The sequence below is a fragment of the Staurois parvus genome, unplaced genomic scaffold, assembly GCF_062004578.1.
Source record: "Staurois parvus isolate SC_StPar_1 unplaced genomic scaffold, SC_StPar_1.0 ptg001286l, whole genome shotgun sequence".
Classification (NCBI taxonomy): domain Eukaryota; kingdom Metazoa; phylum Chordata; class Amphibia; order Anura; family Ranidae; genus Staurois; species Staurois parvus.
The window spans coordinates 404,713-431,931 of record NW_028319082.1 but is presented as its reverse complement, the minus strand read 5'-3'; the positions used below and the strand labels follow the sequence as shown (position 1 = coordinate 431,931).

At 45.5% G+C, this 27,219-nt stretch overlaps 1 protein-coding gene across 1 annotated transcript in view; it reads left to right on the top strand.

Annotated features, from left to right (window-relative positions):
• The window catches only part of LOC149437499 (uncharacterized), a 125,639-nt gene that overhangs the window by 88,535 nt on the left and 9,885 nt on the right, over positions 1-27,219 (top strand). Inside the window, exons 26-31 of the mRNA XM_089660894.1 lie at positions 1,679-1,835; positions 5,728-5,800; positions 6,308-6,412; positions 7,620-7,834; positions 19,569-19,723; positions 23,588-23,827. Of these exons, the coding sequence (XP_089517020.1) occupies positions 1,679-1,835; positions 5,728-5,800; positions 6,308-6,412; positions 7,620-7,834; positions 19,569-19,723; positions 23,588-23,827 (945 nt within the window). The remainder of the gene's footprint in view (positions 1-1,678; positions 1,836-5,727; positions 5,801-6,307; positions 6,413-7,619; positions 7,835-19,568; positions 19,724-23,587; positions 23,828-27,219) is intronic.

The window sequence follows — 27,219 nt, the reverse complement described above, 5'->3', positions numbered from 1 at the left end:
GTACAGAGATACTACATTTTCCGAGCCTAGCCGGACACAGGGGCCCAAAATCTAAGCAGCACCTTCAGGTGTTCTAGGTGCATAAATTACAAATCTACTTTTCAGACTACCTATTACATTTTTGGAAGTCATGAAGCACCAGGACAGTAAAAAAAACCCACAAAATGACCCCATTTTAGAAAGCAAACACTCCTAGGCATTTTCTAAAAGGCATAGTGAGTCTTTTGAAAATTTGATTTTTTTAACACAAGTTTTTGGAAAATGTAAGAAAAAAAAATAAAATGTATTTTTTTATACAAAGTTGTCAATTAATAATATATTTCTAATACAAATCATAACACCCTCAAAACACATTCTGCTACTCCTTCTGAGTATGGGGATACCACATGCGTAAGACTTTTTTTTAGAGTCTAGCCACATACAGAGGTCCAAAATCCAAGGAGCACCTTCAGGCTATCTAGGGTCATAATTTACACATCTAATACTGATCAGGGACATTACAGCTGGTGTGGAGGTGATTATTGACACTTGAACTGACTGATGAGGCAGTGGTCAGGGATACTGGAACTTGTATGGCCATGAACAGGAGCAGTGGGAAGAGTGTGGTGATGATCAGGGACAGTATGACTGATGCTTCAGTGATCATCAGGGATAATATGATTGGTGTGATCAGACACACTGGGACTATTTACGATTGAGCTGGCCCGCCCTTTGCAGGTATAACAGCTTCAACTCTTCTGGGAAGGCTGTCCACAAGGTTTAGGAGGGTATCTATGGTCCAGTGGTGACGTGCTTTACACTACTGCATCCAATGCTTTGCATTGCACTTGGTGATGGAAGGCTTGGATGCAGCTATTCGGCCATGGAAACCCATTCCATGAAGCTCTATACGCACTGTTGTTGTGCTCATCTGAAGGCCACACCAAGTTTGGAGGTCTTTAGCTCTTGACTGTGCAGACAGTTGGCGACTTCTGCGCAATGTGCACTTCAGCATGTGCTGACCCCGCTCTGTCATGTGACGTGGCTTACCACTTGGTGGCTGAGTTGCTGTTGTTTCCAGTTGCTTCCACTTTGTCATAATCCCACTAACAGTTGAGCATGGAATATTTAGTAGCCAGGAAATGTCATGGATGGACTTATTGCCCAGGTGGCCACCTATCACGGGACCACGCTTGGAGTCACTGAGCTCCTGAGAGCGACCCATTCTTTCATCAATAATTGTAGAAGCAGTATGCATGCCTAGGGGCTTGATTGTATACACCTGTGTCCATGGAGGGGATTGGACACCTGAATCACATGATATGGAGGGGATTGGAACACCTGAATCACATGATTGGGAGGGGATTGGAACACCTGAATCACATGATTTGGAGTGCTAGCCTTTTGGAAATATAATGTATATACAGTATATGTGTAAAATGAACAAAATGAATGCATGTCATCTATTGTTCACCTATACATGTATACAGAATATATAATATAATGGATTCATGCCATGTACTGTTCAGCTCTAATATACTTACTGAATATAATACAATGAACGCATGTTCTGTATTGTTCACCTAGAAAGTAATGAATGCAGCCCATATATTGATCAGTTCTATTAGTATGTACCAGTATTGTGTTCTAATCTTTAGATTACAGTAACTGAAAGCTGATGAAAGGTTTCTGTATCCAGGTGCCCAACGAGCGATGTATCTACTGACCAGCTAACAGTGGATAGAAATGGATTCAGCAACGAAACTCGGTTTCCCATGAAAGTCTTCCAGATCGCCAATTCTAACACCACCTATCTCTCTGCTGAATTTGTAATCTGCACTGATGATTGTGCCGTGGTAAGGCTGAACGTACACATAGAGGATGTTCTGTGATTTCTGTGCCTGAAACAGCAATTAGGACTTCCTTAGCCATATAGGCAAACTGTCAGCTGCCCTATTGGCCCACTGGTCCAAGGGCCCCTAAAGCCCCAGGCATTTTCTTGCCCTGGATGGGCTTCCACTAGTCTGAGGGTGCCTGGTTTGGAGGTTAGGAAAAGCCTAGTGAAGTATGTGTAGATGACAGACCAGCTTAGTCTGTTGAATTGATCCCAGGTTCTGATCCCTTTTTGCAGCAAGCAGCCAGGCACAGGGTATTTCCAGCAAGATGCACAAACTATCACTCAGTTCTCAGACAGTAATCAGGCAGATAGTGGTTTTTTTGTTTTATTTGTTCTGTAGAACTGGAATAAGGATTGGGAAATGTTTTGGGATGTCTAAAACTAAATAACTTGAATGAGGACACTATCTTGAAGTAGTTAATCAAAGTAACACAGAATGTATCTGTAACACACAGCTTTTAGCACAGGGGTCCTTCTCTTCTCTAGGGCACAACCCTGGCAGCAAGTATGGAACAGTATATACATTAAGTGGGAGGTCTTGGCACTAAAAATGTCTTGGTACCATCCCCCACAGTATTATAGACCACACAACATTTCTTCCCATCACAAGCACCCGAAAAAAAATAGATGCTGGAGGAAATCATGGAAAATGGAGATTTTTCAAATGCAGTCAAATATATTGTCTAAAAATAGTTTTATTTATACAGATTAAAAAGTATAACAAATTCCATATTGTCATTCCATATCAGCTACGGTATGTAAATCAAGAGATGATCATGAAATCAGGCAAAAAACGAACAATCAACGGATTGACGTGTTTTGCCCACAAGGCCTTCTTCAGGATCCACTCCGTTCAATATGTTTTTAATACTGTGTAGCCAGAGAGGATAAATGTACAGATAAAGATGAAAAAACATGACATCAATCAGAAGGAAAAAATACCACCATATAAGCAACCTCAAGGATATCACAGTTAGGAAGGCATTGTAGAACAGGACCAACCCTCAATAGTCAGAGGGACCCAAGAACTGAGATCAACAAGGGGAAATCCTCTTACATTTTTCCCACATGGTGTAGAAGAGAACAAGGATTGATTCACTGTATCAAAAAATGTTCTCCAAACTGAATATTCACATGCTAGATCAAAAATGGTGCATAGTGGTGGCACTGCGCATCGTGAATGGTCCCCCAGTCCTCTGGGACCTGTCACATGTCCCAGAAGACTGCGGGTGAAGGAGAACTTCCAATCGTCTAGGCAATCGCAGCAGAAGTGAGAGCAGGTACTTGTCAGAAGTACCCTCTCCCAAAAGGTGCCAGTCCTTAACAGGGAGCAGGGGACGAGGTCTTAAAGTGGAACTTCTACCTTTGTGTGAAGCTTTAAGGCCTACACTGTGACCAAGGCAATCTGGAGACTTCATCTCAGCTTCAGCTTGACTCTGATATTAATTCTTCCCGGAACATCCCCTGTGTGTCTTACCTTGAATGTCCCTGCAACTTTAGAGGTGATCCTATGGCCCCTCACTGAGCAAGAATCATCCAGGACTTCTTAAGGCTCCTCCTGAGCCTTGGAAGGTTTAACGGCATTTCCAGACCTGGTCACTCTTCTGCTGACAAAGGACCCTGCTACTCCCAGTTCTCCGCCTTGTATATCCCTTGCAACCCCCTGCTGGTCATTCTTCTCCACCAGGGACTGGCTGCGACTGAGCCAGCCTACAAAGAGGAATAGAGTAGCTGGCTTAGATGGAAATGAGGAAGCAGTAGAGATGAAAACAGGAATGGGATCAAAGAAGAAAATGAATGGATATAGTGGAAAGGAATAGGAAACGTGGGCTGTCTTTTACATGACAACGTTGTCATTTTATTTTTATCTCTGTGTTAGGTAGAGGTCGTCTGTTGTTCAATTGTGTTTAATTTTATTTAATTTTGTGAATAAACATTATTTTTCTAGCTTCTGCCTGTCAAAACTGGGTACCTGCTTCCCCACCAAAAAAAGAAAGGGGGTAGCAGGGGCGGACTGACAACTCAAGGGGCCCCGGGCAATAGGGGATCATGGGGCCCCTGTGTCCTCGCCCAAACTCAAAAAAGCCTATAAAAAAGGTACCAGGGGCATCTCATGAGGCCCCTTACTGACCCCAGGCCCTCGGGCAGTGCCCGAGTTTCCAAATGGTCAGTCTGGGGGGAGGGATAAGAGCAGAACTCTTCTTTTGTGTGAAGTTCTGCTTTAAAGATGCCAGTTTCCCTCTGGGCAGGCAGAACATTGCACAATAGCTGAACTAATGTCCAACTCCACACAAAAGTGGTAAATTAAAATCAAATGCTGGCTTCTGATATTGAGATACCACCACCGGAATTCACAGTTCTGCCCATCTGCTGTAGCCATAACATGGACTAGGGATGAGATTACTTTTGGTCCAAATCCTATCTTATCCTTAACAAAGACAATTGATGGTGTCATGCTCATTTCTAACAAAGACAATTGATGGTGTCATGCTCAACCCTAACAAAGACAATTGATGGTTTTGTGCTCATCCCTAACAAAGATAATTGATGGTGTCGTGCACATCCGTAACAAAGACAATTGATGGTCTCATACTCATCCCTAACAAAGACAATTGATGGTGTCATGCTCACCCCTAACAAAGACAATTGATGGTGTCATGCTCACCCCTAACAAAGACAATTGATGGTGTCATGCTCACCCCTAACAAAGACAATTGATGGTGTCATACTCATCCCTAACAAAGACAATTGATTGTGTCATGCTGACCTGAAACAATGTAGAATAAATAGGTAATTTGGGAATATGGCTTAGAAAGACTGAAACCAATGTAGAGGGGGAAAGGGAATCTATTCCCGGAAAGTCTCACCATTGGAGTGATTTCCCTTTTCTTGGTCAAGTTCCACTTTAAGGATGCCAGATTCCCTCCTGATTTCTTCTGTTTTTGCAAACCAAGCAGGCAGAACATTGCAGAGTGACATGAGCATGAAAGCTGTATTAATGGCCAACTCCACACAAAAGTGATTAATTAAATCCTATTTTGGCTTCTGATATTGAGATACCATCACCACCACCACAATTTACAGTTCTGCCCATCTGCTGCAGCCATAACATGAATTAGGGATGAGCTTAAGTTCAGCCCAAACCCGATCTCATCCCTAACAAAGACAATTGATGGTGTCATAATGAAATTATATAATGTAGAATAAGTAGGCCATTGGGGAATAAGGCTTTGAGAGACTTTGAGAGACTATTCCTGGGAAGTCTCACCATTGGAGTGATGGAAGAACCTGGTGCGCCCACATCCTCCACTGTTTCCATTGTGGGGATAACACAGATAAATGAACATGAAAGGGAGGTTGTGACTTTAGCATAGCTGTGGTAGCTCTTGAATAAATAGGTGATTGGGGAATATGGCTTAGAGAGACTGAAACCAATGTGGAGGGAGAAATGTAAACTATTCCTGGGAAGTCTCACCGCTGGAGTGATGGAAGAACCTGGTGCGCCCACATCCTCCACTGTTTCCATTGTGGGGATAACACAGATAAAGAAATATGAAGTGATACAATGTAGAATAAATAGGTGATTCGGGAACATGGCTTCAAGAGACTGAACACCAATGTGGAGGGGGAATGCAAACTTTTTCAGGGAAGTCTCACCATTGGAGTGATGGAAGAACCTGTTGCGCCCCCATCCTCCACTGTTTCCATTGTGGGGATAACACAGATAAAGGAACATGAAGGGGGCGTTGTGAGTTTCGCATAGCTGTGGTGTTTCTTGGATACAATTTGCAGTTCCTTCATTGATTTCACTTGTTTGAAATTTCTGTTGAATTACTTTTATTTCCTTACAGACCTGCAACTCTCAACTCAGATCACAGACTATCCAGCCAGTGGCAGGAAACACTGCAACCTTTCTGGATGCAGGTAAGTCATCTCATGTACACAGTTTTGTCAAATTAAGTTTACTTGTTCCTTCAGACACATATACTAAAGCCCAACAAAAGGAAAAAACTTTTTTTTTTTTTTTTTTGTTTTGAATAATGTGGGGAAAGGGTTAACACTTCTGTCAAGATGTAACTGCTGTCTGTTTCTTTTTGGGGGAGATTTTCCCTCACTTCCCGTTCTGTATGACAGCTGTCACCTGACCAGGGAGTAAGGAGAAACGCCCCAGAGGGGGCAACGCAATAAAAGTCTGCAGAGGTTCTAACCTTTCAGCAACATAGTAAAAAGTGTCTTTATTGCTCGGTGTGTCCCGTATATTTAACAGACTAAAAAAAATGCAAATTGCCCATTGTTAGGGATTATTGTCAGAGCTTACAAACATTTAAACGTCTATGGTGAACACAACACAATGATTTCAGCCTACAGTCAATGTGAATATTGTATGAGATCTCCAGAGGAATGGACTTTAATGGTTTTCTGTCTCTCCAGTGACTGCGTCTGTACCCTGTGGAGGTGATTTCTGTGCTGATGATGAGTATTGTGACTATAGTGATACCTGCCGGTGCAACAGAACTTCCTATACATTCACACGAGGTATGGTATGATATAATACTGAGTGAGCATTCTGCCTTCTAAAAACAAATATTGTATTTTCACATAAACCATATGACGTGCATGCAACACACAACAATGTAAGGGGGCACTACACTGACCACCAACATAAGGGCCACTACACTGACCACCAATGTAAGGGGGCACTACACTGACCACCAACATAAGGGCCACTACACTGACCACCAATGTAAGGGGGGCACTACACTGACCACCAATGTAAGGGGGCACTACACTGACCACCAACATAAGGGCCACTACACTGACCACCAATGTAAGGGGGCACTACACTGACCACCAACATAAGGGCCACTACACTGACCACAAATGTAAGGGGGGCACTGCACTGACCACCAATGTACGGGGGCAGTACACTGACCATCAAAGTAAGAGGCACTACACTGACCATGAATAAAAGTGGCACTACACTGACCATTAATGTAAGGAGTCACTGCACTGACCATCATTGCAAGGAGGCACTACATAGAACAACAATGTAACTGATCATTACACTGACCACCAATGTAAAGATTCACTACACTGACCCCCAATGTAAACAGGCACTATATTGACCACCAACATAAGGGGGCACTACTCTGACCCCCAATGTAAACTTGCACTACATTGACCACCAATATAAGCAGGCACTACACTTAGCACTAATGTAAGGGGGCACTACACGGACCATGAATATAAGTTTCACTGCAATGACCATCATTGCCTAGGAGGCACTACACGGACCAGCAATGTAACAGGTCGTTACACTGACCACCAATGAAAAGATTCACTACAATGACCACCAACATAAGGAGGCACTACACTTACAACCAATGTAAGGGGGTACTACACTGACCACCAATGAAAGAGAGGTTACATTGACCACCAATTTAAGGGGGCACTACATTGACTATCAACACAAGGGGACACTACTCTGATCACCAATGTAAGTGAGGACTACACTGACCACCAGTGTAAGGAAAGGGGGTACAATGACCACCACAATTCAATGTACTGTATGTAAACTGGAAGTGTAACTGGGATTTAACTCTTTGACTCTATGACAGCTTTCTCCCCAGTCCCTGGTCATTGGGTATATATAGAAATCCCCTATAGTGTATAATGTACATCAAGTATGTCACCGTCACCTTCTCATCTCAGAAATGCTGAATAAGTTTACTCTTTTTTTCAGGAAGCCAACCATCTCCATATTTGACTTGTGATGGAGAATATTTCAATATACAAGTGTCAAAATGTTGGTTGGAAGCAAATGGTTATAATACGTCTGATATAGGGTTGAACAGCACCAATTCCGAGTGTTGGGCAGTAAGGGAGATTGTGGATGGAAGATCGGAGATGGCCATTTATCGTCCATTGACAAAATATGACTGTAACACTGATACTGAGGTAAGTTCTCCTGACACGGTCTGACTGTTATACAAGAGAAGAAAAAACAGATACATTAAATTATGTATAGACAATCACTTTAACTGCTACAGAAATACTGCTACAGGGTGACAGGGCTGTACAAAATCACATACTGTGTATATATACAGTATACCGACATTTTAGACGCTATAACTTTCACGTAAACCAATTAATTTACACGGATTGAGATTTTCTTTAGCAAGACACAGAGCAGAATACATTTTGGCCTAAATTTATGACGAAATTTGATTTTTACATTTTTTTTCTACTGGACATGTTTAATAACAAAAAGTCAAAAATATACATATTTTTTTCAAAATTGGCGGTCTTTTTTTGTTTATAGCACAAAAAATAAAAACCGCACAGGTGATCAAATACCACCAAAAGAAAGCTCCATTTATTGGAAAAAAAGGACATACATTTTATTTGGGTGCAACGCTGTATGACTGCGCAGTTGTCAGTTGAAATAATGCAGTGCTGTATCACTAAAAATGGCCTGGTCAGGAAGGGGGGGTAAATCCTCTGGAGGTCAAATGGTTAATGTAGCCAGGTGCTGGGCAGCAAAAATATGGTGATAGTGATATTGCCCTTTATTCTTCTCTCCCTCTACTGAGATACTGATGCACCACCCTCCTCCAGCCAGCAGGGGGCAAGCTAAATACAAGCAAGCCCATAGACTTTTATGCAGAGCGCTGAGAATCCTGGGAGTTGTAGTTTGAGACGGCAGCCATATAATGGCTACACTATAATGGTTGCACTACCGTTCCCATTAGGCTCTGTGCAGAAGGAGGAGGGTAGAGATGATTTTTCAAAATTGCCCAGGAAAGTTCTTCCACTTGGTACCAGGGGAATTAGAGAGAGAGAGAACCTCTGTCTGATTATATGCCTGCCAGTGGGAGACCATACCAGCGGATATCCAAGCTTGAGACTGGGAGTGAGGACACATGGGTGCAGTGCAGCACTGCCCACATCACAGCACGTGCACCACTGCCTCAGGGAGACTAGAGAGTCCACTCACCCTCTGCTTTCAACTATTGATGATCAGAGGCTTTTGGGGAGAAACTGATGGGGCCCCCCTTTCTACAGTAAGAGGTCACCGCAGCATCCCAGGGACTGGTGAAAGGGCTATTCGCCCATTGCTGATACTGCTAAAAAGGATTGAGCCTCTCAGATCAGGACACCAAGTGTACCCGATCCATAATGTATTCATACTACACACTATACCTCACTTATTCCAAACCTAGACTGCACCTATACCATCCCTCTACCGCATTCTACCGATCCTTTAATGCATCTGAGCCACATCTACCTTGCACCTGTTCCGAGACTATACTGTACCCATTCTGCATGTAGGCTGACTGCAACAATTGTGTGCACCAACGCTCTTCAAGGACCCCAAAGATAGCCTCCAGAAGAATATCTCAAAGGACTACCCCTCATGTGATAATTATTCTGTAAGTTCCTCTTTGTTCCCCGACCCCTCCGTTATCCTTTTTTTCTTTTGGACAGTGCATACCCATGTATCACCTTCCTAGATAGGTGCTAGTCTTGGTTAAATTTAATGCTGGCTCACCGCGTTCAGTGGAGCTAAGTGTTTTGATAGGTAAATTTAGCTTGCCTCACTGTATCCAGTGTGGCTGTCATTACTGTGTCAGGTAAATTTAGTTCTACTGACTATAGCCAGTGCAGCTAATTAATGAGGTTAGTTCAGTGTCCTCAGCTGCAGCTAGTCTGTTTACTCCCTCTGCTTTCCATAGATCTGGTAGAATTCTCTGGAACATAGGTGTGGCGCTATGCAGATGGCAGCACTAATATTTATGCAGCCCTGGCCAATCCCAGGGAGCAGGGCTCTGAAGGCATGCTGGGAGTCGGCATAAATTCTCTAAGCACATTGAGCTCTGGATCTTTTCCTGGAGAGGATCAGTCCACTGGGAAAGAATCCAGGCAAGTGTAGCATTCTTCATGATTCTCATCCTAGATTCCTTAAGGTTTGGGAACCTTGGATACATTATTCCCTGCCGTCCCTGCCTCCTACTAGCTATGGCCTCTTATAGTTGTTGCCTGTGCTAGCCCTGGATCCGTGACGCTTCTAGTCTTCCTTTCTTCTATGTTTTCTCCCTCAATCTTTCTTCTTTTCTTATTTCTTTCTATGTTCTTATATTTTCTTTTTTTTATCGGTTTGGGTTTTTTTTTTCCGTATGTTTCGAGCTGATACATCTCGGTAGGGGTTTTTCCTCTGTTTTTTTTTTGGTAGTATGATGGATTGCTGCTGCTACTATTTGGTTCGGCTTTTTGCCGTCCCTCCTTGCTGTCATTGGCCGTTCTGTTATTTGGTTAATACACCTTGCTGATTTGTATCTGCTTATGTATGCTATTGTTCCTCTCTGCCGCTGTGTGGGCGTATCATGAGCTTGTTGTATTATAAAAACAAAAACTTCTTTAATAAAAAATATTGAAAAAGAACCCGGGCAAATTTCCAGAGGCTCCTTGTGGAGCAAGCACTACATGTGGGGTCCTGGATTTTGCCTACAGACATCGCAGTGGTTGCTTCCAGTAATGGAAGAGACTGTCAGTGTTGTTGCCGGTGTTGTGTGCATTGTGGAGAAGCAATCAGGATGTCAGACTGCAGGGAGGAAATTGGTATGGAGAAGTGTCAAGGTCCTACCTTTTCCCAGAGGTTATGTTACTCCATGTGCTGGCATCCATCTTGGATTTCTGCTGAGCATGGTGGGAATCTTTTATGCCTTCAGGTCTCTGAGGTCCATCCCCCAGAGGGGTGTGGCTGAGTACATATAAGCCTGTGATCCGCACATGCTCTTTGCACTTGTGTCTTGTGTCTTTGTCTTGCTACAGCTCTGTGTAAACGCTCGTGACTCTTCTGGTATTTGACTCGGCTTGTGACTAAGACCTTTCTCTGTGTTTTCCTTCGATCTGACCTTCCGTTGCTGAACCCGGCCCGTAACCTGTTATTCTCTGTCTACTGTTCTGTACCGTTTTGTCCTGTTGTTGTCGACCCGGCTTGCCTGACTACGCTATTGTCATTCTCACCAACTACACGCCATTGGCGGTGGCCATTACCGCAGCCGGGGTGTCTCGGGGGCCGTGACCTGGTTCCTGGCTGTGTCAAGTCCATCCCCACCATCAGGGGCCCTGGTGAAGGGCAGCCTGGGACTTAGACTCCGCGCCCTGAGGGACTTCGGTCTGTTGGTGGTGGTTGTCGTCAGCCAGTGCGTTACCCTGCCACTAGGCCTACCTGTCCGTTCCACAGCCCCGCCCTGACATTACACAAGTGCCATGAACCCTGACGGTGCAGGTACGCCTTCGCTTCCAATGTTGGTCGCCAGACAGGATCAACAGGATCTCCTGTTGGATCAGTTCGCTCAGGCGTTGCAAACTCTGCTTGCACGCACTGCGCACCTTACTCCTGGTGTTATTAGGCCGGTTGTCACTCCGGTGGTCGCTCCCGCTGCTGTTCCGCTTATTGCGCCCACCGCCGTGACTGCTGCGGCACCCGCGGCGCCCAGTGGTATGACTGGTTCAGCCCCTCTTCCACAGCGCTTTGGGGGTGAGCCGAGTCAGTGTCGTAGGTTTCTCAACCAAGTGGGGATTTACTTCGAATTAATACCCCACGCTTTTCCGACTGAGAGGTCAAAGGTGGGTTTCCTAATATCGCTACTCTCAGACAAGGCCTTGGCCTGGGCAAATCCCTTATGGGAGAGGAATGACCCAGTGATTCACGAGTTTTCCGGTTTTGTCGATGCCTTCAGTAGGGTATTCGACGTACCGGCTCGCTCCGCCTCGGCTGTCAAACTGCTCATGTCTATGCATCAGGGTTCACGGACCGTTGCCGAGTACGCCATAGAGTTTCGTACCCTGGCAGCAGAGGTGGGTTGGAACAATGAGGCTCTGGTGGCTGCGTTTTCTCAGGGTCTTTCTGATGCATTGAAGGACGAGATCGCAGCCAAGGAATTGCCTGTGGAGCTGGAAGCACTAATTTCCTTCCTGATCCTGATTGATACCAGGCTCAGGGAGAGGCCTTCACTCAAGGAACGCCTGTGGAGGTCTTCCAATCGACTAGCACCTACGTTTTCTGTCCCACCCGTTCCTCCCTCTCCTCCCACGCCTCCTGGGGATAGATTGTCTGGTGGTGAGCCCATGCAGCTGGGGTTTGCTCGCCTTTCCGAGGGAGAGCGGGCAGCTCGGCGTCGGGAGGGTCGCTGCCTGTACTGTGGCCTTGGTGGGCACTTTCGGCAGTCCTGTCCGGTCCGTCCGGGAAACGCTCGCACCTGAGATCCTGTCGGGGACAGATCTTGGGTGGAGTCTCCTCGTCCCCGGCGTTCCGCAGAGATAAGCCACTGATCACCGTTGTCCTCTCTTGGGCGGAGGGCTTGGTGACGGCCCAGGCATTGGTAGATTCTGGGGCCGGCGGGTTGTTTATGGACAGCTCGTTTGCTGCCCAGCACTCCATTCCCTTGCAGGCTTGAGTTACCCTATTGGTTCTTGAGGCAATAGATGGCAGGCCCCTGCAACCACTGCAGCTTACCCACGAGACTATGCCAGTTGAAGTAGCTATTGGGGCTGTTCACAGGGAGTTGGCCTGTTTCCAGGTGATTTCTTCTCCGCACTATTCGGTGGTTTTGGGGTATACCTGGCTCCAGATGCACAATCCAACCTTCAATTGGCAAACAGCCGAGATTCTCTCGTGGTCTCCACAGTGTGGGGCCGGGTGCATCCGTGGGCCGGTTAAGGTGTTGTGTGCCTCCTCGGACTCTGCGTTGCCCACTGATTATGGGGAGTACCGGGACATGTTTGATAAGGTACACGCTGGTGCCTTACCTGCTAATCGTCCTTATGACTGCGCCATATCCTTGCAACCCGGTGCCACTCCTCCGCGTGGCAGGGTGTATCCTCTCTCGGTTGCGGAGAATAAGGCCATGGAGGAGTACGTTGCGGATGCGCTTTCCCGGGGGCACATTCGTAAGTCTACTTCCCCAGCAGGAGCGGGCTTTTTCTTTGTAAAGAAGAAGGGTGGTGAATTGAGGCCTTGCATTGATTATAGGGGTCTCAATCGAATCACCACTAAGAATGCCTACCCGATTCCCTTGATTACTGAGTTGTTCGACCGCCTTAAGCTGGCAACAGTCTTTACCAAACTTGACCTTAGGGCAGCGTACAACCTCGTATGGATCAAACAGGGGGATGAGTGGAAGACCGCGTTTAACACCAGAACCGGTCACTACAAATACCTGGTGATGCCCTTCGGGTTGTGTAACGCGCCCGCAGTTTTTCAGGAATTCATAAATGATGTCCTTCGTGACTTGTTGCAGCAGTGCGTGGTAGTTTACTTGGATGACATCCTGGTTTACTCTGCCTCCATGGAGTTCCATATCCAGGATGTCAAGCAGGTGCTGCAACGATTACGTGAGAACGAACTTTTTTGTAAACTGGAGAAGTGCGAATTCCATCGATCCCAAGTTGCCTTTTTAGGCTACATCATTTCTGCGGAGGGATTCTCCATGGACCCTCAGAAGGTTTCGGCGGTTCTGCAGTGGCCTCGTCCCAATGGTCTTCGGCTCATTCAGCGCTTTTTGGGTTTTGCCAACTACTATCGGAAGTTCATCAAGAACTTCTCCACGCTGGCAAAGCCTCTCTCAGACCTAACCAAGAAGGGCAGTAATCCTCACGAGTGGCCATCCGAGGCCATCGTAGCTTTTGAGGCTCTGAAATCCGCCTTCGCTTCAGCTCCGATACTGTCTCATCCCAATCCTGGATTGCCCTTCGTCCTTGAGGTTGATGCATCCGAGACGGGAGTATGCACTCTCCTGTCTCAACGTCGGTCGCCCGATGGACCCCTACTTCCCTGTGGGTTCTACTCCAGGAAGCTTTCCTCTGCAGAGTGCAACTACCAGATTGGAGATAGGGAGTTGTTGGCAATCATTCTGGCTCTCAAGGAATGGAGGCACCTGCTCGAGGGCTCCGCGGTTCCGGTCCTCATTCTTACCGATCATAAGAACCTGACTTATCTTTCGGAGGCCAAAAGATTGACACCCCGTCAGGCCAGATGGGCCTTGTTCTTGTCGCGGTTCAACTATGTGGTATCCTATTTGCCTGGTTCCAAGAATGTCAGGGCTGATGCATTATCGTGGCAATACTCTGAGTTGTCCAGGGAGGACTCTGAGCCAACCTCGTTCATACCTCCGGATCAGATCCTGGCTGCCATTCGCACCAGTCTGACTTCTCCCCTTGGGGAGCAGATTTTGGCGGCTCAAACTGACGCTCCTCCCGAGAGACCGGAGGGTAGATGTTTTGTACCCGAGGGGTTGCGCACCCGTCTGCTGCGTACCTACCATAACTCCAAAACTGCTGGGCATCCGGGGAGGAACCAGTTGTCTTGGGTCGTCTCTCGGTTGTTCTGGTGGCCAACTCTCCGTGCCAACATCGCCTCTTATGTAGCGGCATGTTTGGTCTGTGCCCAGAATAAATCTCCACGGCATCTTCCAATGGGTCTTCTGCAACCCATTCCCAATGGGGAGCGTCCTTGGTCACACCTGGGCATGGACTTTATTGTAGACCTCCCTGTGTCTCGGGGTCATACGGTCATTCTCATGGTCGTCGATCGTTTTTCCAAAATGTGCCATTGTATTCCACTCAGGAAACTACCAACAGCGCAAGAACTGGCCACGGTCTTTTCCAGGGAGATTTTTTGCCTGCATGGGTTGCCCAGGGTGATTGTCTCGGACCGCGGGAGTCAGTTCGTGTCCAGATTCTGGTGCGCCTTCTGCTCCCAGTTGGGTATTAGTCTCTCTTTTTCTTCAGCCTACCACCCGCAGTTCAATGGGGCTGCGGAGCATTCCAATCAGGCCTTAGAACAATTCCTTCGGTGTTATATCTTGAACCATCAGGACGATTGGGCCGATCTCCTGCCTTGGGCAGAGTTTGCCAGGAACTCAGCGGTCAACTCCTCCTCCGGGATGTCTCCCTTCATGGCCAACTATGGGTACCAACCCTGCGGTATAACCTGAGAGGTTCTCACCACAGGACATTCCGGCTGTGGAGAACCATCTGGCTGCCCTGCGTTCTTCATGGGGGCAGATCCAGAGGGCTTTGAGGGACTCGGCTCAGCGTCAGAAGTTCCAGGCTGATCGCAGACGGTTGCCCGCTCCTTCATACCAGGTCGGCGATCGGGTGTGGTTGTCTACTCGTAACCTCAATCTTCGGGTGCCCACACCCAAACTAGCTCCCCGTTTTGTCGGTCCTTTTCGCATTCTCCGCAAGGTGAATCCGGTGGCCTATGCCCTTGCCCTTCCACCTGGGATGCGGATCTCCAATATCTTTCATGTATCACTGTTGAAACCTCTGATCTGCAATCGCTTCACTACCTCTCTGCCTCAGCCCCGTCCCATTCGGGTTGACGGTCATGAGGAGTATGAGGTGAGCCGGATCCTGGACTCTCGATTGGTGCGCGGTCGATTACAGTTCCTGGTTCATTGGCGCGGTTATGGTCCCGAGGAGCGTTCCTGGGTTCCTTCCGCGGATGTTCATGCTCCTGCCCTCCTCCGCGCTTTTCATACCCGCTTTTCTCAGAAACCTTTTGTTGAGCCGCGGAGGGGGAGGGGCCCTTGAGGGGGAGGTACTGTCAAGGTCCTACCTTTTCCCAGAGGTTATGTTACTCCATGTGCTGGCATCCATCTTGGATTTCTGCTGAGCATGGTGGGAATCTTTTATGCCTTCAGGTCTCTGAGGTCCATCCCCCAGAGGGGTGTGGCTGAGTACATATAAGCCTGTGATCCGCACATGCTCTTTGCACTTGTGTCTTGTGTCTTTGTCTTGCTACAGCTCTGTGTATACGCTCGTGACTCTTCTGGTGTTTGACTCGGCTTGTGACTAAGACCTTTCTCTGTGTTTTCCTTCGATCTGACCTTCCGTTGCTGAACCCGGCCCGTGACCTGTTATTCTCTGTCTACTGTTCTGTACCGTTTTGTCCTGTTGTTGTCGACCCGGCTTGCCTGACTACGCTATTGTCATTCTCACCAACTACACGCCATTGGCGGGGGCCATTACCGCAGCCGGGGTGTCTCGGGGGCCGCGACCTGGTTCCTGGCTGCGTCAAGTCCATCCCCACCATCAGGGGCCCTGGTGAAGGGCAGCCTGGGACTTAGACTCCGCGCCCTGAGGGACTTCGTTCTGTTGGTGGTGGTTGTCGTCAGCCAGTGCGTTACCCTGCCGCTAGGCCTACCTGTCCGTTCCACAGCCCCGCCCTGACAAGAAGTGTTGTGTCACAGTGGGGAATGTCTGCTCTACAGTGGGAACAGTGCAGGAGTATTTCTGAGAGGTGACAGTGAAAGATTTAACTCAGGCCACGGGAGCACCAGTGAGGTCTGTCTAGGGACAGGCAGAGTCACCGCCACCGTGTGTGCTACAGGGGAAAATGTCTGCTTTGCAGTAGAGACTGTTGCCAGTGCAGAAGCATTTTCGGTTAGAGGTGGTGAAGGCATTAACTTGGGGTGTTGGAATGAGAGCGCCTGTTTGGGGACAAGTGAAGCTGCCACCGGTGTGTGTGTGTGTGTGTGTGTTATTGTAGATGCTGCCTGCTATACAGTAGAGACTGTTAATGATGGAGTTCCTTTATAATGATGTGAAGGAGTTAGCATAGTGAATAAAAAAGTTTGCCCAATGGGTTGAGCCCCCACCCAGGTTTGGCCAATCCAATATGTGGGGAGGGGCTAATACATCACTTCTGGGTGTAGCTGAGAGAAAGTCAAGGAAAGAGCACCAAGATGGCGAATGCAAGGGAGAGAGAATCAAGCGTGAGCAGCAGAGTTTTTGCAGACAGTGGCAAGTACCCAGGCTGGTGGAGCTGCAGAGCAGGATGCTAATGGATACAGGAGTATGGTTAGTGCCTCAGGGGTATCTAGCATTATGCAGCAGAGAGGATGCACACACTGGTACATCACACTGGCATGTAGCAAATGTCAGCGGGTCACAGTCAAGCTGCTTGCCCTGGGTGGGTGTTGCCATTGCGAGGAGATGTTACTGAGATTGCTGCCCAGCGATCGTCAACCCAATATCCTGCTTGTCAACTGGAAGGTGGGTTACAGCACAAAGATGCTGAATCCCACTTTTAAAGCCCTCAGGAGTGACAGGGGTGTGATGGAGTTACCACTGGGTCCTGGACCAGTGTTGTTCAACCAGACCACATTCTGTCAAACCAGCAAAACTTAATTTCCACCATCTGAGGGATACAGTCAGCAGGGGATAGCAAGCAGCCCACCACCGGTGCAGCTACCAAGTCGAAAGGCCAGATGGCTGTGTTGAGGATCTCGCTGGCCTATATAATCCAGGGGTTGAAGTCCACAAGTTCCTCAGGTGAGGAGTGTTCAGGGGCATTCAACCTGGAGTAACCTAGGTTTAAAGATGTGTACGGGACCATAAAGGAGGGGATGGAGGACTTGGAGTCAGTGGCAGAGATTGAGTGGGATTGTGGAGCTGAGCTAGGGAGGGCTCACAAGGCTCTTATCATGACAGTGCAGACAAGGAGCATATCGCCCAGCTAAGGCAATGTGCTAAAGGACTTGGCTTCAGTAAAGAGTATTCGGAAAGGAGGCTTGATCCATCACCATGCATTATGGCCCATGCTGGGCACAGAATGAGGCCGGTGTCTTTGGAATAAGGGTATGATTTCCCTAATGAGATCATGGAGGAAATAGAAACCAAGTGGGTCACCTGGTGTGAAGGTGAAATATGGGACTTTATGTACATGCCCAGACCATACAGGAACCAGGCCTATCCCCATTTGTGGCATCGATTCCAGGCCATAAAAAGGAATTGGAGTCTGGGGAGGTCCATCCACAAAAGTAAGGATGTGGTAAAAAAAAAAAGCAGGTTGCAGGGGCCAGGAGTGGTCCATCAACATCTGGGGACCTGACGGAAGAATGGTTCAAGAATGGTTGTTCCAGGATGGCTTTCTTGGAACTTTTGCAACTACCTTTGTTCATCATGCTTAGACATACCATGCTGAAGTGAGTTCGAGTGAGTTGTAGCTTTGAAGCTTTGAGCGGGGGCAACGGCTTACCATCCAAAGGAGAAGCTCCTAATTCTTCAAGTTCTACAATCAGAAACTGAACTGTTGCCCAACAGAGGAGGCAACCATTGCTAATTATCAGGAGACATCATTTTCAGCTGTTAGTGACAGACAATGGCTCATTCCAGGAGACTCTTGGCTGTAAAAAGTAGCTTTCTGCTCAGCAGGGGAAGGATCCTTTGCCAATTTTCAATTACTGCTCTCCATTGGAGAACTGGAGCTGTTGCTCCTGATGCTGCAGAGGTGGTGGGACTGGAAGTGTCAGTTGAGCTGAACTTCACATCTTCTACTGGGTTGATGGACTTTGGGTTCTACTTCATCTTTTCTTTTTTTTAATACATTTTGCAAGAAAAGAAATGACAAAATGGTAACTTTTTGTTACATACCCCAGGCTTGTCAGAACACATTCAAAAAGTAATAAAGCAAAAGTATTTTTGCATTCACAGCGTCCATGAAAAACCCCCCACCCTGGTATATTTACTGGGTCCTCCACCGGGGTCTTCCAACTCTGCACTGTTCCTTGAACTTCCTGGTTGTAGAGGAGATAGTGAGCAGGGCTGTGGATAAGGGGGTACCATCAGTCCTCCTGTACGGGGCTTAGGCCAGCAGGGGGGCCCAGGCAGCTGGGTAAATTGGATGTGCGTAGGGATGGTGATCAGCATGGTGTGTGTGCAATTACTGGAACCAATCCCCTGTGAGGCTCTCTGCAGTAGCCAAAGACTGGCTTCTTCTCCTCTCCCTCCCGCTAGTGTTCAGCTGGTGCAGCGAGAACCATACAGGGGATCGATTCCAGTAATTGCCCCCCCTGCTGCACCCATTATCCTCCTTGTGCACCATACATTTCCCAATGTTGTCCAGACCGCTCTATGTGTACCCCCCAGTTCTCCTGGGTTCCCTCTGGTAACTGCAAGCACACAACAGGATGATGAACACAATGAGTGATCAGTACGAGTTACTCACTGTGTTCATTCAAAACTGAAGCAAAGTAAACTGTGTTTTTTTTTGGGGGGGCTGTCATGTTTGCTGTATGGGGCCCCATGGTTTCTAACAGCAGTCCTGATAGTGAGGAAAGGGAGTGATCGGCTTATGCAGCTGCCTGGGTAGAGAAGGTAAGAGCGTGCCTTGCTGGGCACTTTGTGTTTCAATGGACCCACACAGCCCCAGCCAAGGACGCACATACACGGACGTCTCCTTAGCAGCCAACTAATCAAAGGAGATAATACAGTAAATACTTATTGACTTATGAAGAAACCCCTAGGGGTATGTGGCCTGATCTGGTTGGAACACCGCGAGATCTGGCTGCAAGGATCAGAGGCGGAGATAGAAAATGATTTTCTGAGTGTTTCTTCAATGGGGAGGTATCAGCACCGTGTGAAATCCCATTTCTTCCTCTTTTGGTCCATTTATTAATGCAGGAAAAGTTGGTTTTTCATTTTATGTTTTGATGGACTTTTCAGTTTTTTCTGGTTGTTTTTGGCCGGAGTTCTGCTCCAACAAATCTGCAGACTTCATTTTTGACCGGTCAGGGAATACACTGACATTAATAGTAACTATTGGATAATGTGCAGATTACTGTATGGCGGGGAGTTTTCTGACCTCGTCTGATGACTTATGTGCTTCCTCTCTCTACAGATAAATGGAACCCATGTCACATACATAAATCAGCTGTATATATTTGCCCAGACGGATCCAATCAGAACACAAGATGACGTTGTCATGAATGTTTCCTGCTCTTACCCGCTGGATATGTCTGTCTCTCTTTATGTGCCCCTGCACCCAATACTTGGGTAATTATTATTACATAATGTCGGTCTTTTAAAAATCCAAGCTGGCCATCTGTTATGATATTGGATTCCATCATGTACCCTTGGATGATTAGCAAACCTTCAAGTATCTTCCCTACAGTAGAAATTTAAACTAAAGTTCTGTCCTTACTGGTTGAAGATCTGAATCCCTTCTTATATATAGACACCGCATCGGCCTTGTGCCAGGTCTTCATAAATTAGAGGCAAAACCTTAGATATAACTGAGCTCAACTCTCTGAGGACACATGGGTGTAAGCCATAGACATGTGCGATTCGTTTCATTATGAATAGAAATTCAGACAAAACTTTCATTATTCTGAGATTCGGATGTCACAGTAGTGACTAATTTCAATAAATCTGAAATAAATTATAACAAAAAAAGTATCTGAATTGGAAAATAAATTCAAATTCAATGTGGAAAATGAATTAAAATTTAAAAATGAATTTGAAAATGAATTTGAATTCAAAATGGAAACATATTGAAACAAATAGAGTAAGGTAAAAAAGCGAAATAGGATGATTTTTATTTAGGCTGCTGAATAGAATAGGAAATAATAGATTTAAACAAAATAGAATCATACGGCATCCACCCAGAATGGTGAATTTCAATCCCGCCCATCATTTTACTATAGGCTGGGCGGAAAAGTGTTCATACTAAAGCTGAACTGCAGGCAGATATAAAATAGAACAGAACATAAAGTAGCAGAGTAGAAAAGAATACAAAAGAACTGAACAGAAAATAAAGAATGGAATTAAACAATAGAATAGAAAATAAAGGAATAGATTAGAATAAAAAGGAATAGAATAAAATAGAATATAACTGTCTTTCGAAATTTGTATTTGGAATAGAATAAATTTGAATTCAAATAGAATAGAAAAGAAGAGAATAGAATAGATAAAAACAATAAAATTCCATTCAATATAATAGAACAGAATAAAATAGAAAGAATATAACTGTCTTCCAAAATTCGAATTTCAAATAGAATAAATTTTAATTAGAATAGATTAGAATACTAAAGGTATTGCATATTTCAGAGATTTTTTGATTTATGTATGGAATGTAATTATGTGCCTAGTGCTGTGCCAAGTTTATCTACATTCTGTTAGAATGTTATTTTATTGTAAAACTTGTTATACTATTCTTCAAAATAAAGAATAAAAAAAAGAATAGATTAGAATAGAATAGAAAAGAATAGAGAAGAATAGAATAGAATAGAAAAAAAGCAATAAAATAGAATTCCATATAAAAAAATAATTAAAAAAGAATAGTAAAAAACAGCATAGAAGAGAGTGAAGCACAGCAGAATAAAATATACGTAATAGAATTGAATAGAATGGAAAAAAAATGAAAGAAATTAAATAGCAACTAAAGGAATAGTTTATAATAGAATAGGAAATAAAAGAGTAGAATGAATAAAATTAATTCTGAAAATGAATCATTCTAACATAATGACTATAACAAAATTAAATTATTAACTTAATGAACCCAAAACAAATCAAAACAAATGTTTCCATCGCACACATCTCTAGTAAGCCATCTGGGCCAAGTCTTCCCAAGCCGCCCTGTCAGATGGAGAGGAAATGTCTCTGCAATAGAAGAGTCTTTATACCCCGTGTCTCCTCCCTTCCTTCTGCTTCAGTGCTGCAGCCTCCATGAGACTCTTTGATATTGAGCGCTCCTGAGTGCCCCCCGCCGTGCTGTGTGGTTCCTTCCATCCACCCCGATGTCTCTGCTGAGTCCTGTAGTGACATCGGGGTCAGAGGAAGGAACCATGGCATGTGCCGGCAGACACAGACATCCCACACTTCCGGAAGAGCTGAATACTGAAGAGTCTGGTGGAGGCTGCAGCACAGGGATGGAGGAAAGGTAGGAGACATGGACCGCCTGAGAGGGGAGTATGAAAACTCTTCCATTGCAGGGATGTCACTTCTTAAATTTTTTTCACCCTGACAAGGTCACCTAAATGACTTTTATTTTGTCTGTTTTTTTTATACATATTAATGTGAATCCTTTGTGGTGCAATTGAAATTCTCAATCCTTTTGTATATCATCTTCACCTCCCCCACCAGTATACACCGAGCTGGAGAAGAGATCTGATAGGTTTGCTCTTTCTTTATCCTCAGGGAAAATATTTCTGTTCTGTGCCCTCTCATAGTTGCATGTCCACATACAGTTGCAAGAAAAAGTATGTGAACCCCTTGGGATTACGTGGAATTTTGCATGAATTGGGCGTAAAATGTGCTCTGAACGTCATCTAAGTCACAACAATAGAAGAACACAGTCTGCTGAACATAATACTACACAAACATTAGATGCTGCCATGGTTTAATTGCTCATAACATGTAAACATTCACAGTGCAGGGAGGAAAAAGTATGTGAGGCCCTAGCTTAATGACTTCTCCCAGAGCTAATTGGAGCCAGGAGTGAGCCAACCTTGACTCCAATCAGTGTGATGATATTGGATGTGTTGCTGACAGCTGTCCTGCCCTTAAAAAAACACACACCTGTTTTGGGTTTACTGATTTCAAGAAGCACTGTCTGATGTGAACCATGTCTCGCAGAAAAGAGCTCTCAGAAGACCTACGATCAAGAATTGTTGACTTGCATGAAGCTGGAAAGGGTTACAAAAGTATCTCCAAAAGCCTTGATGTTCATGTGTCCATGGTAAGACAGACTGTCTACAAATGGAGAAAGTTTAGCACTGTTGCTACTCTCCCTAGGCGTGGTCGTCCTGTAATAATGACTGCAAGAACACAGCGCAGAATGCTGCATGAGGTAAAGAAGAATCCCAGAGTGTCAGCTAAAGACCTACAGAAATCTCTGGCACATGCTAACATTTTTGTTGACACATCTACAATAAGGAAAACATTAAACAAGAATGGAGTACATGGGAGGACACCATGGAGGAAGCCATTGCTGTCCAAAAAGAATATTGCAGCACGTTTGAAGTTTGCAAAAGAGCACCTGGATGTTCCACAGCACTACTGGCAAAATATACTGTGGACAGATGAAACCAAGATTGAGTTGTTTGGGAAGAACACACAACACTATGTGTGGAGAAAAAAAGGCACAGCACACCAACATCGAAACCTCATCCCCACTGTAAAACATGGCGGAGGGAGCATCATGGTTTGGGGCTGCTTTGCTGCCTCAGAACCTGGACGGATTGTTGTCATTGATGGGAAAATGAATTCCAGAGTTTATCAAGACATTTTGCAGGAAAACGTACGACCATCTGTCCGCCAACTGAAGCTCCGCAGAGGATGGGTGATGCAACAGGACAATGACCCAAAGCATACAAGTAATTCAACAAAACAATGGCTGCAACAGCACAGAATACGCCTTCTGGAGTGGCCCAGTCAGAGTCCTGACCTCAACCCGATTGAAATGCTGTGGCATGACCTTAAGAGAGCGAATCACACCAGACATCCCAAGAATATTGCTACACTGAAACAGTTTTGTGAAGAGGAGTGGTCCAAAATGACTCCAGATTGTTGTGCAGGTCTGATCTGCAACTACAGGAAACGTTTGGTTGAGGTTATTGCTGCCAAAGGTGGGTCAACCAGTTATTAAGTCCAAAGGTTCACATACTTTTTCCTCCCTGCACTGTGAATGTTTACATGTTATGTGCAATTAAACCATGGCAACATCTAATGTTTGTGTAGTATTATGTTCAGCAGACTGTGTTCTTCTATTTTTGTGACTTAGATGATGTTCAGAGCACATTTTTTGCCCAATTCATGCAAAACTCCATGTAATCCCAAGGGGTTCACATACTTTTTCTTGCAACTGTACCTACAAGGGGTTCTAGGTAGGTAACCTTTTGTTGTGCATTTATTTTCCAGGATCACAGGAATACACGACCTTACAGCAGATACAAGTTATACAGCCGTAATGGCAGCCTTTAAAGAAAGCACATATATGTACGTGCTCGCAGAAGATGACGTCCTGACTGTGGAAGATACTATTTACCTTTCTGTGAAAGTACCAGATCTGGATGCCAACACCTTCAATCTCTCAGTGGTGAATATTTATGCCTCTCCTACCAACTCAAGTGACATCAAGTACTATCTTCTTAAGGACGGGTAAGTACACAGCACACAGGTTAGTAGTTCTGCATGTTCTTTGTACACTTTGACTTAGAAATATTTCGCTAAATGCCCAGAACAATATATCCCCCTAACCACTTATGCAGCACTGTGCGTGTATCAATGGCGGATCAGCGGCCCTTTATTTACCCAGCGCCATTTATAAACAGCACTGAATACGCAGCCACCAGCCAGTGGATCGGCCAGATGAACTCTTTGTACCCAACTAGCATTAGATAGCTGGGTACACAGAGACACTGTATTCAGCCAATCCAAGGGGCTGTACTATGTAGTCCCTATGCTTGGCACAGCAATCACATAGTATTGTTTACAGTGCTGATCTCTCTCCTTCCCGTGTACCCAGCTGTCATTAGATGGCTGGGTACACAGAGACACTGTATCCAGAGGATCCTAGGAGCAGGGTACTATGTAATCCCTACGACTGATCATCACAACACTCACATGGTATTGTTTACAGTGCTGATCCCCCCCCTTCCTGTGTACCCAGCTGTCATTAGATGGCTGGGTACACAGAGATACTGTACACAGCTGATCTGAGGAGCTGGGCACTATGTAATCCCTATGACTAATCATCACAGCAATTGCATGGTATTGTTTACAGTGCTGATCCTTCCCCTTCCTTTGTATCAAGCTGTCATTAGATGGCTGGGTACACAGAGACACTGTATCCAGAGGATCCTAGGAGCTGGGTACTATGTACTCCCTATGACTGATCATCACAGCAATCACATGGTATTGATTACAGTGCTGATCCCTCCCCTTCCCTGTGTACCCATCTGTCATTAGATGGTTGGGTACACAGAGACACTGTACCCAGATGATCTGAGGAGCTGGGTACTATGTAATCCCTACGATTGATCATCACAGCAATCACATGGTATTGTTTATAGTGCTGATACCTCCCCTTCCCGTGTACCCAGCTGTCATTAGATGGCTGGGTACACAGATACACTGTACCCAGATGATCTGAGGAGCTGGGTACTATGTAATCCCTCCCTATGATTGGTCATCACAGCGATCACATGGTATTATTTGTGGTGCTGATCCCTCCCCTTCCCATTACAACATGGAGTGGAGACAGATCAGTACTTATGAATGGGCACAGAGTGAAAGGATCGGGGGCTGCAGCTGCTGATCCATTCATTCTGGGTACACAGAGACACTGTACCCAGATGATCTGAGGAGCTGGGTACTATGTAATCCCTACTACTGATCATTACAGCAATCACATGGTATTGTTCACAGTGCTGATTCCTCCCCTTCCTGTGTACCCAGCTGTCATTAGATGGCTGGGTACACAAAGACAGTGTTCCCAGAGAATTCGAGGAGCTGGGTAATATGTAATCCCTCCCTATGATTGGTCATCACAGCGATCACATTGTATTATTTGTGGTGCTGATCCCTCCCTGTCAGAGATCCAAGTATGACCAGAGATGTGTGGACTGACTCAGGGAAACGCAGGCTTCAAGTGTGGTGTAAAACAATCTAATTTATTAAAGGCTATACAGTACACCCAAACACACAGTGCAAGAACCAAACCTCCAACAGATCCCAGTATGGGCGGAAACACAAACGGAGTCAGGCAGGCCGGGTCGGTAACTATCAGGCAGACAAGGTACAAAGGAGCAGGCAGGAGAGTGGTCAGGAATAGCTGGGGTCGGTGCAGGCAGAGTTCTAGCAGAGTCCAGATCAGGCAGAAATATCAGGCAGAAATATCAGACAGGATGCAGATACAGGGGCTCATGGGAACAAACACCAAGTCACTGACTGCAGGCCTGGCCATTGCTTAAATACACCTCCTGCAATCAGCCTCAGGTGATGGCTTGACTGCAGGAGTGAGATTCTGGCTGCTGAGAGCACCCGCTGGCCAGCACTGGTACTGCAACCCACAAGGCAGGTGAGCACCAGCACCACCTGTTCTGAGTCCATTCCTGACACTCCCTTTCCCATTACAACATGGAGTGAAGAGAAAGAGTGGCTCAAGAAGAAGCACATTAAGGTCCCGGAGTGGCCTAGCCAGTATCCAGACCTTAATCCGATTGAAAATCTGTGGAGGGAGCTGAAAGTTCGAGTTGCTAAACGTCAGCCACCATACCTTAATGACTTGGAGAGGATCTGCCAAGAGGAGTGGGCCAAAATCCCTCCTGAGATGTGTGCGAACCTGGGGGCCAACTCCAGGAAAGGTCTGACCTCTGTGATTGCCAACAAGAGATTTGCCACCAAGTACTAAGTCATGTTTTGTGAAGGGGATCAAATCCTTATTTACCTCATGAACATGCAGATCAGTCATCATTTGTTAGACGCATTTCTGCTGAATTTGTTGTTGCTATTCTGTCTCTCAGTGTTACACCGAACATTCCATTTTTAGACCGATCATTTCTGTGTGAGCGGCAAACATTCAACGTCAGCCGGGGAGCAAATACGCATTTCCTTCACTGTAGAGTTTTCGTTTGGTATTTTTTTGCTATATGATCGAACAAAGACTGAGAATTGTGAAACAAGAAACACATTTTTCTAAGTTTCTGTTATAAAATTTTGCAAATAAATAATCCTTCATAAATTTAGGCCAAAATGTAGTCTGTTGCCTAATTGTGGTAGAAAAATAACCAAAATCAGTTTATTTTATTTAGTTTGTGTGAAAATTATAGAGTCTACAAACTATAGGATATATTTGAAAATCAATTAGTCCTGATATATAGCGATGGGCTATCTCAATTCTAGAGGCCCTAGAAGGCCAGGACAGAACACATACTACCCAAATGACCCCTTTTTGGAAAGTAGACAGTATAAGGCATTTAGTGAAAGGCATGGTGAATTTTTGAATTTGTAATTTTTTTTGTCCTAATTAAAAAAAATATATATATATTCTGCTTCTCCTCCTGAGTATGATACCACACGTATGATACTTTTTTCCAGCCTAGCTGCACAGGTGAGACCAAAATCTAAGGAGCACCTTCAGGCGTACTAGGTGCATAAATTACACCTAATTTCCAGATTACCAGTCATATGTTTGGAGGCCTTGGAGCACCAAGACAGTAAAAACACCCACAAAATTGCCCCATTTTAGAAAGTATCAGTGAGAATTTTTAAAATGTATTTTTTTTTACCACAAGTTTTTGGAAAATGAAAATGCAAAAATATTGGTCCGCCTGTCTTTCCACGCACATGAACTTTAATGACCTCCCAGTCTTAGTCCGTAGGGTTCAATATTGAGTTGGCCCCGCCCTTTGCAGCTATAACAGCTTCAACTCTTCTGGGAAGGCCATCCACAAGGTTTAGGAGGGTGTCTATGGGAAGGTTGGACCATTCTTCCAGAAGCACATTTGTCAGGTCAGGCACTGATGTCGGACGAGAAGGCCTGGATTGCA